Genomic DNA, 14,965 nt, shown 5'->3' on the forward strand with positions numbered 1-14,965 from the left:
ATTATGCTGATGTCCAGGCTGGTCTGAGAGTAATTGTGGAAGGACCCGAGTCATATACGCACCTGCACAGCCTCTGTCTCCACTGTTTTCTTCAGTAGCTGTATATCCTCTGCAGTTGGGGTCTCTGTTTCCATACAGCATACAGGAGGAGGCAATGGTGGAGGTGCATAATACATGGGGTACTGCAGACAACACAGAGAGCTGGAGAGTCAGCATGCCATCCACCACCAAGCCATCTGCCCCAGCATACTAACACAGCATGTCACACTTCTTCCAACGGTCCTCTCTGGCACCCCCAAAAGTAGCAGTCAGTACACAAGACAGGAAAGGAATATTTTCTCCTATCCTCCATGCCTGCCTGTGCACTCTGAGCCATGGCACACTACACATGCAGCCACAGCTGAGAGAGGAATCCATGAACATGTACATGTTCTCTATAAGGCACTACTTAAAGGTCAGTCCTAGAGGGGGCCAGGCTGGTAAGCTACTGCCATCATCCCCAAGACCCTAGGCCTTGAGAAGGACACACCATTGCTGCAGCTGTGTGCACAAGACTGCGATCAGGCGCTTGGAGCCTGCTCTCATGAACTGAGGAAGCAGGTCAAGACCCCTAGCACATTCTTGCCTCGTTCATCATAGGTCCTGACGCTACCCACCTGGGGGTTCAGTCGGGCCAGCTCCTCTATTTTCTGCCACATTTCTTCTCGTTCCTTCATCCTGAACCTTCCCCTGCAGAGAGAGAGAGAGTGCAAGCATGAACTCCCAGGGAAAGGGTAGCTTTTTCCCAAAGAAAGACAAAAGCAAGAGACAGCAGAAAAGCGCAGGCAAGGGGAAGAGCTGCTCTGTCCTTCAGAGACCCCTAATTCCATCAACAGGTGGAATATGGCAAGAAGAGGGGACATGCTGCAGCCAGCAGGAGGTAGGCAGGCCTCGCCTCAGAGCACAGGATGGCAGCACTGGCTGAACAAGTTCTTTTCCCATGGCTTTGTGCTGCAGGAGGGGAGCATAGCAACTGGTTTCTGGAGTAAAGCAATGACAGAAGTTTGGATATCAAACAGATATTTTCCTGGTGCTTCACAGACACACAAGGACAAACTGCCACTTCCATAGAATCACAGAATCATTTTGGTTGGAAGAGATCCGCAAGATCATGTTAGTCCGACCGTTAACCTAACTCTGGCACTAAGCCATGTCCCTAAGAACTGCACCCACACATATTTTCAACACCTCCAGGGATGGTGACTCCAATACTTCCCTGGGCAGCCTGTTCCAATGCCTGACAACCCTTTCTAGGAAGAAATTTTTCGTAATATCCAATCTGAACCTCCCCTGGTGCAACTTGACGCCATTTCCTTTCATCCCATCACTTGTTGCTTGGGAGAAGAGACCAACACCCTCCATGTTACAGCCTCCTTTCAGGTAGTTGTAGACAGTGATAAGGTCTCCCCTCAGCCTCCTTTTCTCCAGGCTAAACAGCCCCAGTTCCCTCAGCCGCTCCTCATAAGGCTTGTGCTCCAGACCCTTCACCAGCTTTTTTGCCCTTCTCTGAACTCTCTCCAGCACCTCAATGTCTTTTTCTTGTAGTGAGGGGCCCAAAACTGAACATAGGATTCAAGGTGGGGCCTCACCAGAGTCAAGTACAGTGGCACAATCACTTCCCTAGTCCTGCTGGCCACACTATCCCCGATACAAGCCAAGAAGCCATTGGCCTTTTTGTCCACCTGGGCACACTGCTGCTCTATTCCTAATAGAGCTGCGGCTCAGCTGCCCAGTTTTCTCTCTCTCTGCACTAAAATCTCTGCTTTATTTTTGAATTTAACTATCTGGCTTTCATCCCAGCTACTTATCTGTCTAGTGCGCTATCTATCCATGCTAAGGAAGTTCTTATACTCTACCATCACCTCACACTCTTGAAATATATGTAAGAAAGTAGGCTAAAAATGAGACTGAAGCTGCCGAGCATCTAAGCAGCAGACTACTCCATCAGAGAACACACGGTCAAAAAAAACCAAACCAGAACAAACCCCAAATGACTAACCCACACCTCATTTTCTGACAGAGCTCTGGAGATCTCTGCAGGAGACTGTGACCAGTAGTTAGCACTGATCCTTCTGCCTCATCCCCAATCTCTCTGGCACCCTTTTAATGGCTGGTTATCAGAAACATATGTATTACTTCAATCTTGCCACTGGAAATGTAGACCAACATGTCTGTCCACAAAGGCCCTCACATCATGAAGGCCACTGCCCCTCCAAAGCAATGTCTACTTTTGCAAGTATCACATCTACTGCAAAGCCATGTAAGGCTGTAACGAAGCTAATTTTGCGTGGGCAGACTACATGATATTACTAGTCTGGTACAGAGTGAGCCAAGAGCACTCATCCATTCATTCAGGTACTTGCATCTCTAGGTCTTTCCTTTCAGATCACCAGAGCAGTTTGAATAACATCAGGGAAGCCCTGCACTCCTCATTGCATTTTGAGATCCACCAGTTTACCCATCATGTGCTCAGCTGGTATTACAAAAGTCCGCTTTGCAAAGAGAATACCCAGTCTGATTGAGAGCAGTGCTTCTGAAAGCTTTACACCTGCGATCACTCTTTTCAGCCAAACAAGTATCTCCAAAGAATGAAAACAAGTTTCATCTTTATTTTGACACCACGTTGACTTTACTATTACAGCTGTCCAACATCTCTCTATAAGGGAAGCTTCCTTCCAGCCTCATCAATCAGCCTGGCTTTACCTCCTACACATTTCCATTGCAGTCTACCTGAAAGTGTCACTCACTCACGTGCGTCTTTGGAAAATTCTACCTTTCCAAACAGCAATGCCTCACAGGACAGTGCCAAGTCTACAGGAGTTCCAGTCCTGCTTTCTAGCTGATGCACACCTCATCAGCTCTCTTCATTCCTAAACCCATTACTTAGCTGTATGAAAAAGCCACCAGCGGGACATCTGGAAATGAAGAGCTATACTGGGAGGTATCTTCTCCTTCCCACTGCTCTGGTGGCAAGGTCGCTGCTCCCAGGTGTCAAGGTGGCCCCAGGGCTGACACCACACCTCTCGAAAGGCCCTTGCACTTTTCCAGAAGGCAGGTTCAGGACAAGACACTTATCTATCTATCACAACCTCCCCACTGCTTTCTGAAGGGTTCTAATAATTCAAACAGTTTCCAGATGTCTGGGGAGATTAGTGAGGCACAGTCAGTCCATCTGCACTGAACAGTACAGAGCTGCCACCATATGTCCCAAAAAGAGTCTGTCCCTCCATCACCACCTTTCACTGCAGCTGCACAGCCAGGGGTGCAGTAGTGACAGGTCTGAGCTGGCATGTCACTTGTAAGCACCGTAACTACTTAAAAACATAGCTAAGCCTTTTCTGAGCAGGAGTCTCAACATCTGGTTGCAGCTTAATTGCATACCTACAAGCTCTCTCCTTTTCACTGTTTCACATTTATTGGCTTTGCATGAGCAGTCCCTTCCACACCTGCTGTATTCTAGTTCACAGCACAAGGAGTCTAGCAGCTCCTTGGGAAAACACTTCATAGGTTTCTCTTCCTTTTCCTATCTACAGTAAAGAAGCCACAGAATCTCAAAGTCATCAGTCTCACTGAACAAGGCTGAGGTCCTGTGGAGAAAGCAAGGCATCCACACAGTTAAAAGTCAATCCTGCATTACAGTGATCCAGCCAGCATTGCCACAGGCAGCCTTGGGCACACTGTGTTACTCCAGAGGCACTTGACTTCACAGCCTCACAGGTTTTTATTAGGAAAAAAAAAAAAAAAGAACTACCATTTCTACTCTATTTCTACTCTGTTTAAATCCCCATGTTTGAAAAGAAAATGGCAATTGACTGCAAAGCCACATTACTGTACAGTGACAGGCATAGTCTGCAATCAGCACTGCCAGAGACGCAGCAGAAACGAGCTGTGGACGCAGTGTATCTTCTCCACTGGAAGGGAGGCAATGGGATTTGCTGCTCACCAGAGCAGGTCACAGCAGGAATGTCACACCAAACTCCAAGGCAGACTCTTCAGCTACGACACTACTTCCTTCCACCAGGAAGACACCACTAAATAACACTTTTTGCTGCTGTGAAACCTGCTTTTTCTAACCCCATTCATTCCAGCAATGACTTATTCTGTTACGCTCCAGAACACGCAGCCACAGTGTTAAGAGCACATGGATTTGCTTATATTTCTTGGATAATTTGAAGACATGGAGACGACATTTTCACAATAGACTTAAGCAAAGAATTCGGGTGTACTGCTTGAGTAAACTCAGGTTTCTAACTCATCTTTCCAAATGCATGCTCCTTTTCCCCACCACAGACCCACGTCCTGTCCAGTCCCAGCCCTTTGCCTGACAAGCCCTGATCTCCTCACTTCTCCTCTAATTTGATCCCTTTACCCACCCAGTTCCTACTGTCCATTGACATTAAAAATAACAGTAACACCACCATCCCCAACCTGGCTCTTCACTGTACCTCAACCTAAAGTCTCTACCCTCCTTTCTACCTCCTTGCCCAGATAAGCTGCTCTTCACCCCAGCCTGCTGTCCTACCCCATTCCTTTCTGCCACTGACTTCCCTGTCCACTTGTTTCCAAGCCTGTGTCTATAGACCTTTCACAACTTTCCAGGTCTAGCATCCCTTCAGAGGGTGACATTATCACACTTTTCAAGCCAGAAACGGCTGTTAATGCTGTGCTAGTGACAAGAGAGTTGAGCCTTCTTGTTTTTGCCCAGAGAGGCCTCCTTAACTGGGTCCCTGTGGCAGGGAAATCTCACTTAGCTGAGGAATTGTATCATACTCACCACAAGCAAACTCGTCTCTGATTCTGCTGCTAAAAGACATTTTTACATCCCATCCACCAAGCTTTCAACTAACATTTTACCAAATTTGGTTATCTAGCATAGCAAAAGGTATATCCTGGATAAAACCCAGCACTAGGTTTTCTGAAGCTGGCGAGGTCCCAGCCGACTGAAAGCTGGCGAGGTCCCAGCTGACTGAAAGCTGGCAAGCGTTGTCCCAGTCTACAAGAAAGGCAAGAGGGATGACCCTGGCAACTACAGGCCTGTCAGCCTCACTTCTGTGCCTGGAAAAATCATGGAGAAGATTGTTCTGGGAGTTATTGAAAAACATCTGAAAGACAACACAGTCATTGTTCACAGCCAGCATAGGTTCATGAGGGGAAAGTCCTATATAACAAACTTAATTTCTTTCTACGACAAGGTTACACACCTAGTCAACCAAGGGAAGCCTGTCAACATGATCTTTTTGGATTTCAGTAAAGCCTTCGATACCGTCTCTCACAGTATCCTCTCGGACAAAATATCCAGCACACAGCTGGGTAAACACACAGTGCAGTGGGTGAGCAAATGGCTGATGGACCAGGCTCAAAGGGTTCAGTAAATGGGGTTATGTTGGGCTGGCGACCAGTCACTAGTGGGGTTCTGCAGGGATCCATCTTAGGGCCAGCGCTCTTCAATGTCTTCATAAATTATTTGGACACAGGACTTGAGGGAATACTACTACTTTGCTGATGACACAAAATTGGGAGGAGCTGTTGACACTCTCGAGGGCAGAGAGGCCCTGCAGAGGGATCTCGACAAATTGGAGAAATGGGCAATCCCCAACTGCATGAAATTCAATAAGGGCAAGTGCTGGATTTTGCACCTGGGACACGGCAGCCCCGGCTGTACATACAGATGCGGGGACGAGATGCTGGAAAGCAGCTCTGTAAAGAGGGATATGGGAGTTCTGGTTGACACCAAGTTGAACATGAGCCAACAGTGTGCCCTGGCAGCCAGGAGGGCAACCGTGTCCTGGGTGCATCAAGCACAGCACGGCCAGCCAGGCGAGGGAGGCGATTGTCTCACTCTGCTCTGCACTGGTGCGGCCTCACCTGGAGCTCTGTGTGCAGTTCTGGGCGCCACAGGATAAAAAAGAGATATTAAGCTACTAGAGAGTGTCCAGAAGAGGGCTACGAAGTTGGTAAAGGGTTTAGAGGAGAAGCCGTATGAGGAGCAGCTAAAGTCACTTGGTTTGTTCAGCCTAGAGGAGACTAAGGGCATACCCCATCATGGCTACAGCTTCCTCACAAGGGGAGGAGGAGGAAGGGCAGGTGCCAATCTCTTCTCTCTGGCAACCAATGACAGAACCTGAGGGAATGGCAGGAAGATGTGCCAGGGGAGGTTTAGGTTGGACATTAGGAAAAGGTTCTTCACCCAAAAGGTGGTGGAGCGCTGGAACAGGCTCCCCAGGGAGGTGTCACAGCCCCAAGCCTGACTGTTCAAGAAGACACTGGACAACACCTTCACATGGCGTGAACTGTGAGGTTGTCCTATGCAGGGACAGGAGTTGGACTTGATCCTTGTGGGTCCTTTCCAACTCAGGACATTCTATGATTAGGCAGAGAGGCACTAGAGAAAAAAATTGTCATTTAACATGAACAGAAAACAGCACAGCTCTACCCATCCAGTTCTTTCACAGGCCTAAGCTGCTTCGTTGACCTTTTCCAGAGCAATGCTCCACCATCCACACACCGATAATGGGATCAGTCACCCTCAGCGGGTCAGCATGTGTAGAAGCTAAACAGGTAGAAAAATCTCCTGGTGGAAAACACCAGGCAGATCTCATAGTAAATGTCCTGTCACCATAACTTAAAATATACGTGCAGACACTTGTTGGCTTCACGAATGCCCCAGAAGAGGAAAAAAAAAAATCTTGTTTGCTCTCAATTTAGATGCTAACAAAACCTTAATTTCTCATTATGCAGGTTAACCAACCTCAAGCTCTGATTCGTATCTCAACTTTGTTATTTATTACTCTTTTACAAAACAACTGGATGTATCCACAAACTCCCCACTGCCAGCAGCGTTAGTCCTGCTCTCCTCACTGCCACCTCTGTGGCAGCCCTGGCTCACCCAGGAATGAGAAGCACTATCTTATGTCACTAAGTCAGCAGAAAACAGACCTAAGGAAAAAAAAAGAAAAAGTTTCCTTCTAGCTTACTGAACTGACTCAGTTCATCAAGGCAGGTCATACAAGCACCAAAACCAGCACAAGGAAAGAAAAAAAGCGGGTTTTTTTTCTTTTTACAGCATTGTCACATAGGTATTTGCTGAACTAAGATTTTATTCCCATCATTTGCTCTTTGAAATTCCAGATATTATTCCATCTTTATTACTGGAAAACTGAAAGCACCCTGTGGCATGAAAGATGCATTATGCCCACTGCAGCAAAGCTCTTCAGAAAAATCTGTCTAAAGCAGCAGAATTCCACTGGCATCACTACAACATAAAGAAAACGGTAAATATTTCCAAGGCAGTGTATAAGCAACTCTGAAAGGTGAGTATCCTCTACACTGCAATTTATTTCCTAACGACCTAGCAAATTCTGTCACTCTTTTCCACGTTACCTGCTTCAGTAGAACTGAAAGGATTTTTATAAGGGCACACATTTTACCTCTTCTCATCCCTACACACAGTTATTGCTGAGGAATCCTACTTTTTGACAAAATGATTTGCACCACCTTTCCCCTCTGCCTACTGTCCTGGTTTTGTTAAAAACAAGTTTCTCTTTCAGTGAATTTGCCTGTCAGCTAAAACCTTCATATTAACTGCGTTTTCCTGGAGAACCAGACACATGTTGTGGTAAACGTAGCAATGGAATGCAAACTTATTGATAAGCACGGATGGACATCTCGCGAGAGGGGTGAGGAGAAACCGGTGACCAAGAAACTGACCAACTGTGTATAACATTCCATTCACGTGAATACTTCACATAAAAGCGGGAGATCATGAGGATCTCATCCCTTTTCCCTTTTGCCCCTTTTTGTCTTTGCTTTTTCCCTTCTGCTTATGGCCGACATTAGGAGAGGACCTTGCTAGTTGTCCCTGCGAACTGAGGCCTAGTGAGAGACTGAATCCAGCTCCGATTGGCTGCAGAGTCTAATCCAGGACTTTGGTTGCCGGCTCTGCAGTTGCTGAGACTTTCAAGATTGGTTTTGTATATTTTGTATTATTTTCTCTATTCTTATTAGTAGCATTAGTAAAACATCTTTAATTTTTCCAACTTTCTTCTCTCTGTCCTTCTTTCCCTCCCGATCACCTGTCCTGAGTGGGAAGGGGGGGAGAGGGAGGGGCAAAAAGGGGGAAGTGGGAGGGAGAGGGGGTTAACAATACATCTGCCAGGGTTTTATTGTCACCCCGCAATCTTAACCCTCAACACCTACTGACACGTATCATCTGTTACTGTACCCAAAAGGAGACTCCAGGATGAGCTCAAGTTACTTGGCAAGACCCTCTTACTCACTTCTGTTTCTCTGCCTTGTATTGCTGCGTGCAGTCATCAAAAAGCTTTTGGTTCATCTCCATGAACAGCTTCAGTGCATTGTAAATCAGCCCATGGATTGTCCTGCAAAGAAATCAGGAGAGGAGAACAAGTTGTGGTCGTATCCTCCAGGCTCTCAGCCCTGTGTTAGCTCCAGCAGCATAGACTAGAGCTAACAGCAGCAGCAACTCATAAACCACAGCAATGTGACAAAAGATGTACACACAGTCCCAGCTCTTAGCACAGAAGAAACCCCTCCACATACACAAAACTACCACACAGGAAGAAAGAGATGGAGAAGAAAGAGAAGACCACTGTGACAGGTCTGCTTTAACTGTGGTTAGACTAATGAGTGCAGAAATAAGTATTCATGCGTTTATTTCTTGTAGACAGAAACTGGAAACGAAGGATGCTAGGGAGCTGCTCATGGCTGTTCTCAGGGGGACTTCACCTAATCTACCTTAAGTGCATCCCACAGTTCACCTCCCATATACACAATGATATTTTTGGGCTGCCCAGTGTTCAGTCACTGAGCTGCCCAAAACACTGACATTCAGCAGCCCTGTAGAGATGGGAACTAGCACAAAGAATATTACAGCAGAAAAGACGACTTCATGTCAGCAATTTATGGATAGGTTGAACTGTGTGTGAGCTCTCTCTTAGGACAAGGACTCTCCCAGGGAATAAATACAACTATTGAAGCTGTCTCTGAAATACTTGACCTAGAGGCAAAATATGAGAGACTCAAAGGACTGAGATCTGTGCCTCCCCAGCTCCACAGCTGGAATAAAGAAGAGAGCTATAGCCCCAGTGGATTTATGCAGGCTGTCTAACAAAGGGTTGGAGCAGGTGAGCTACAGGAAGGAAGAGGAGAATCAGATGTAGTCAACCTGCCTCAAGAAGATGTGGTTAGTGCTAAAACAAAGACAAGGAGAAATAAGAGAACACCTTCAGCACTTCTGCCATACCACTGGGAAAGAGACAAGAAGGCAAACAGCGGCATCATGAATCTTGACTGGTGCAAGAAGGAAACAGAACTGGTGAAGGGTTTCAGGCAAGAAAATAAAACTCCTTTTCTGAGCTCTAATCAGGAGAGGCAGTAACAGTGGGTGAGAGTGTGTCTGTGCACATCTGTCTGCATGCACACATGCATATCTACACACACATCCTATGTGCGTGTGCATGCATGTATGTGCCCATCTGCACATGTGTGTGCCTGCTGGGGTGCGTGTGTATCTGGGCATTGGTATGCGTTCATATCTACCCCAGTCTTTAAAGCAACCTTGACTGGTGGCTCAAGCTCATGCTTCCTGATGCAATGAAAAGATGGGAGCAGTCAAACAGCAGACCAGTGGGGAACTCTCTTCAAACAAGTTCCGCCTGAGAAACCTGTCTTTTGCAGTATACTCCTAAGCCCTGGACTTGCCCAGCCTCCCTAGAATTATTTTGCTCTTTTTCCACCCTCCAGAATAGGGGAAGATTACTTTTTGTTTTGTCTCTTGTGGGTTTTTTTGCTGGAAGACTTCAGGATCTCAGCTGTGGACTGAATATTTTTAGCTGATTTATTAAAAGGAAGTGAGTTTTACAACTTCAATTAAGCAGGTAAAAAAGTCAGAAGAAAGGTGAGCAGGAAGTTAATGGGAGAACCACAAAACAGTCTAGTATTGAGGAATCAGACATAGGGTGCAATAATTTGACATGGGACTTCTGCTCAGTTAGTTCTACTTTCTCTATTCTTCCTGAACTCACGGAGTCAGGCACTGCATTAGCCAGCACCTCTGATCATGGAGAGCATCTGTGTGATATATGCTAACAATCAACCAGGTATAGGCTGGAAAACCTCCAAGAGACCTGCAGCATTAGTGATATGCAGGTATCAAACTCCGCGTAGACTCGATGACCCCATGGTGGATCACTGCAGGCACCTGACCCCTCGCAGAAGTGGGCCACTGTGGTCCCCTGTGGCACTTTTCCACGTTGATGTTACGAACAACCACTCTGACTCAGCACCTGGAGTCACCAAGTGCTGTGCATCATTGCAGTGTAGCAGCACGCCCCAAGATTGCTACTAAGTCAAGCAATCCTGCATGTGCAGCAAGTGCTATGGCATGCGTAAAGACCTACTTGTTCCAGTGACTCTTGGAGTTCTTGTAGAGTGCTGGAAACATGATCGGGAGAATTTTGGCTGCGTTATCGCTGATCAGGCTCATGATATATTCATTGTTCCAATAGTACAGTGCTCGCTCTGCCACCTGCAGTGAGAGAGAAAGCCATCCTTGGAGAGGCTCCTGCCAGTATCACCTGTTGTGCATATGTAAACCGTGCAGTGCTGAGACCAGAGCTTGCCACCACCCAGCTGAGGAGCAAATGGTTCCCCACACCATGGGCAGCAGGGTTGAACTTCTCCAGCTTCCACAAGGCTGTTCATCCCCACCACCCAGCCTTCTTTCCCTTAGCCTCTGCTAAAGACTCCTCACTTTCCTGGGGAAAACCTCATGTTCTTGACTACACAAGCCTACCATCAATATACTGATATATAAGACTTGAGGACAGTAACGTCATCCACTCCAGGTTGCAGCTCAGACTAGCTCCAAGCCACCTTAATTTCCTCAGACTGGCCTCCGTAAAGCTCCATTCCTCCCTGCTCTTACCCACAACAAATACCCTCCGGGCTTTGGAGGGTGCTTCAGTCACCAGGCCAACAATTCATCCCCCTAATTTAGTAAGGGTGAAAACATGAAAAATGTTAGGGCAGCCATCCTGCTCTGACAAGACAAACGAGTCTAACAAGTTTCCACATAGTGATACATTCAATCACAATTCTTCATATTTAACCAAAAATCTGGGCAATGCTAATCCATGGTCGTAGCACTAGCTAATGGCTTAAAAACCTAGGGAGAGAGACATCCAGTCTGTTTTGTATTTCAGATGATGAAGAACTCACTATATCCCATCAACAAATTGTTCCACACAAGTAAACAAAGTGAAATTCGCTTCATGTTCACTTACCTAGCTTTCGTTTCCAGCTATCAGATCTTATTAAGCCTTTGTCTGCTAGATTAACACACAATCCACTCAGAGAAAACTCTCCCCGTACCAAGGTGTTCAGCCTTACCAAGAAGTCCATTCCTATTTTTGCTCTCAAACTGTAGACACTAAGACTGTTCAGCCTGACTGCACTTGACACCTTTGGAGTTAATTTTCTAAGGCTGTTTGCACCTTTACCAGATTTTTCAGTCTTGCTTTTCAAAAAGCTGGCAGCAGATGAGGGCTGCTATCAAGTACAAGATGTCTTTCCTCCAACATTTACCCTACTTTACTCAAGCTCCTTAGTTGCCTGTGGTAGTCCCTTCCAAGCCCAAAGGTCACATTAATCCTTTGGTTCTCATCGCCACACCAGTAACGCATGTCCGTCTTGTTTCCATCAGGCTCCCCCAATCCTTTCCAGGAAAAGGTCATCTTTTACACATACACATGACCCAGACTAACTTTATTTTTGGTTTGTAAACACATGACTTTGTACCTCTCTGTAACAAAAGACAGAGGGAAGCAGTCTGCCTCACTGTGCACTCATGCTCACTCTGGGGGAGCACTATGTCACTATTTAACAACCCACCCATACCTGGGCCAGCCATGTGTTTCACCAGCAAGCTGTCTTCATCCTGGGTACTTACTCTTCCTGGCAACCTAAACCAGAGAACCAAGAACACCTGCTAGAAGCTACTAGCAGGTCCTACCATCCTGGACTTTTTAAAACTTAAGACTACCAGCCATGGAGATTGTTTTAGCCTGGTACTACAGCCAGCTTCCTTTTGGTGGGAACAAGAAAGCAGCAGACTCTAGCACTTTTTCAGTGTACCTCACTCTTTACCATCTACACCAGAATAATACTAAGTTCCTTCTCTGCACACTGTTTCTTTGGTTGACCCCCCTCCAATACTGCAGCCAGTTTGGTTTTACTGCAACAGTGTGACACTGGAGTGGTCTCCTCTATATTTGCTAGACACAACAGGAGGTGGCAGAGCACCTCTGCTCCAGCTCCAGCCCACTGCAATACATGGTGCTGAATAGCCCAGTGCAGCAGAAGGAGGTCCACCGATCCGCTTTTGTCTTCTCTTTGGATGCACTTGCTCTGTGGTGAGGGCTCTCACAGCCTCCCACCACATGTCATCCCAATACTCACCCTGGTCATGTCTCTATGTGCCACAAAGCCAAGCCCAAAAGCTGTGGTGTTACCCTCACATGCCAAATGGGTTATAAATCAGTGCCCTATCCCCTCCCTGGGCTACAACCCACCTGGAAGTGTGGGCTGGAAACACACTTGGCCAACTGCCTGAACAAAGGCTCCATAACTTTCACAAACTCAGATGGCTCAATCACGTCCAGGATCTCCTCCAGCTCATTTAAAAACATCACCTCCTTGGGACTGTGAGTTTTCGGCCAGAACTTCAGCAAGCCCACAATCACCTGAGTGGGGAGGGTATACAGAGACAATGTTAGAGGCTGAAAGTTAACACCAGCTGTGAAATAAATTTTTAAAGGTTTGGTCACAACAGCAGAGGGCAGGGAGTAACAGAAGATAGTTTACCGGAAAGTCAGGGTGAAAGTGGGAGACCGAGGAAGAAAGAGAAGCCCAAATTCTGTCAGGTCACACACAAGACACCAGCACTGTACAGGCTGCTACGATTCTGTGCTACAAGCACAAAGCTTAGACACACTTTTTCCCCAAACACAGCTTAACAAGAAAGGCTCAAAACAGAGTGGGCAGGGGCTAGCAGATGGTGCAGAGCAACCATGGAAGATCAACTAATAAACCTGGAAACTATATGGAGAAGGTCACTGAGAAATCATTATTCAATACACTGCAGAGCTTGAACACCAGGGAACAATCAATAAATAATGCAATGGATGGGTCTGGGACATGCAAAAGGAAGTACCATTTCACACAAAAGTAACTGGATTATGGAGCTCATTCTTGCAAGACTTTGTGAAACTCTTAAGTCCAAACAGACTCCAGAAGGGAGTAGACAAATTTATGGAGTTTCCACCTAATGGTGATAATTAAATATAACAATGCAAATGCAACTTCTGGTTGAGTAAATTATTGCTTGCAAGGTCCTGGAAGAGTATACTAGGGGAGGGGCTATACCCCACTTGATTATATTTATTGATTTTTAATACTGCTTCCTTTCCTACCCATCTGCTTCTAGACATGATCAAAGGCATGATCCAAGATCCTGCAGACCTTTACTTTGTTGGAGCCATTGGTATGGCATTTACAGGAATGCTAATTCTGTGGACACTAAATCCACACACAGTAGCAGTAGTAGTAGTTGCTCTTTAAAACTCTGTCTACTTCAGCAACCTGATCCTGAAGCCAGCACTGGAAAGGAAGTTCATAGCAGTGGAGAGACAAGTAGTGGGTAATGCAACATCAAGATTAGAAACATCTGAGCATTATGTTTCCACCAAATCAAGGTTCAAGAAGCCAACAGTTTGGTATCCTCAGTGTTTGTCATTACTCAGGTCTGCCATTCAGGCAAGAGTTAGCTTCAGTGACTCAGACATAATTTCTCCTACAGCTAAGGTGGTGCAAGGTGTGTCTTTGCTATTACTAAGAACATCTGAAGCCTTGCTCACCTAGCAGTCATTCAGACCTCTGTTAATGCAAGGGTTACCATGTCAAGCCTTGCTGAGCAAGCTTCTGGAAGGCCAGCTCTGAGTGCGGACCTAGTGAGTGATCTGGCAGTGGTGGCGATGTCTCCTAGTGCATTCAGAGCCTTGCTGATGCACAAGGCCTGTAATTCTTCAAGACTTCAACAACCCAAATAATCCCAGGAGTCTTATTCAAAACCTTCACAAGCAGGATGCTTCAACAGGACACAACCTGTGGCAATATGGCCATGGTATGTCTGGTTTAGACTCAATGCAACATCCACTGAAGGTAACAAAACTGGCTCATCCCACAGCTTTCCAAAAGCACCAAAACAGATCTGGATCTCTAATCCAGGTGCCACTAACCCACTATCCAGGAAGCAGTGATTAGCTATGGAGCTTTCCTATTTGAATAACCTGCAAAAATGAATCCTGGAAATCTTGACAGATTTCTATTTCTTTCTTCTCCCTCACCAGACAGTAAGTACTTTGGCAGGAGGCTGCTGGGCTGGATGTCAGCCACAGGAAGTACTCAGCATGATCAGGAAGCTACTTTACGCAGTTAGTTCTGGAGCAGGCTTTTGGGAACACAGGAAATGGAGGACCCACATTTAGAGGAAAAGCTAGAAGGTCTGCTTCGGCACTGCTGGTGTCACAGCTGAGAAGTCAGGAAGCTGACAACAGCTGACCAGCTTCCATTGTGCAGTCAGGCCCACCACAGACACACACACTTCAACCAGAGAACAGAACGACCTCAGATAGCGTTACTCATTAAAATGCTCACACTTTCTGGTGTTCCCTGCTACAGTGCCACAAGTACACATTCTTTGGCCATCTGCTGTTTTGAGACTGTGAAGCTCAGCTCTGTAGAAGACATTTCCTGTCCTGCAGTGGGTGGAGAAACACTTCTCTGCTGCACCCTCTGCCAAGCCGGCATATAGCCCAGTTAACACTGCAGGTCTGTGCAACCAGTAACC

General features: G+C 46.4%; 1 protein-coding gene across 7 annotated transcripts in view; it reads right to left on the reverse strand.

Moving 5' to 3' along the window:
* The window catches only part of PPP2R5D (protein phosphatase 2 regulatory subunit B'delta), a 33,380-nt gene that overhangs the window by 3,276 nt on the left and 15,139 nt on the right, over positions 1 to 14,965 (reverse strand). For 6 of the 7 annotated variants that reach the window (XM_065058991.1, XM_065058988.1, XM_065058986.1 and 3 more), the window contains 5 exons: positions 12,630 to 12,800; positions 10,458 to 10,585; positions 8,316 to 8,417; positions 657 to 729; positions 63 to 182 (listed from right to left, as the gene is read on the reverse strand). In XM_065058991.1, the coding sequence (XP_064915063.1) occupies positions 63 to 182; positions 657 to 729; positions 8,316 to 8,417; positions 10,458 to 10,585; positions 12,630 to 12,800 (594 nt within the window). The remainder of the gene's footprint in view (positions 1 to 62; positions 183 to 656; positions 730 to 8,315; positions 8,418 to 10,457; positions 10,586 to 12,629; positions 12,801 to 14,965) is intronic. The other variant, XM_065058992.1, reaches the window with a different exon arrangement.

This window comes from Columba livia, chromosome 3 (assembly GCF_036013475.1).
Source record: "Columba livia isolate bColLiv1 breed racing homer chromosome 3, bColLiv1.pat.W.v2, whole genome shotgun sequence".
Taxonomy (NCBI): Eukaryota; Metazoa; Chordata; class Aves; order Columbiformes; family Columbidae; genus Columba; species Columba livia.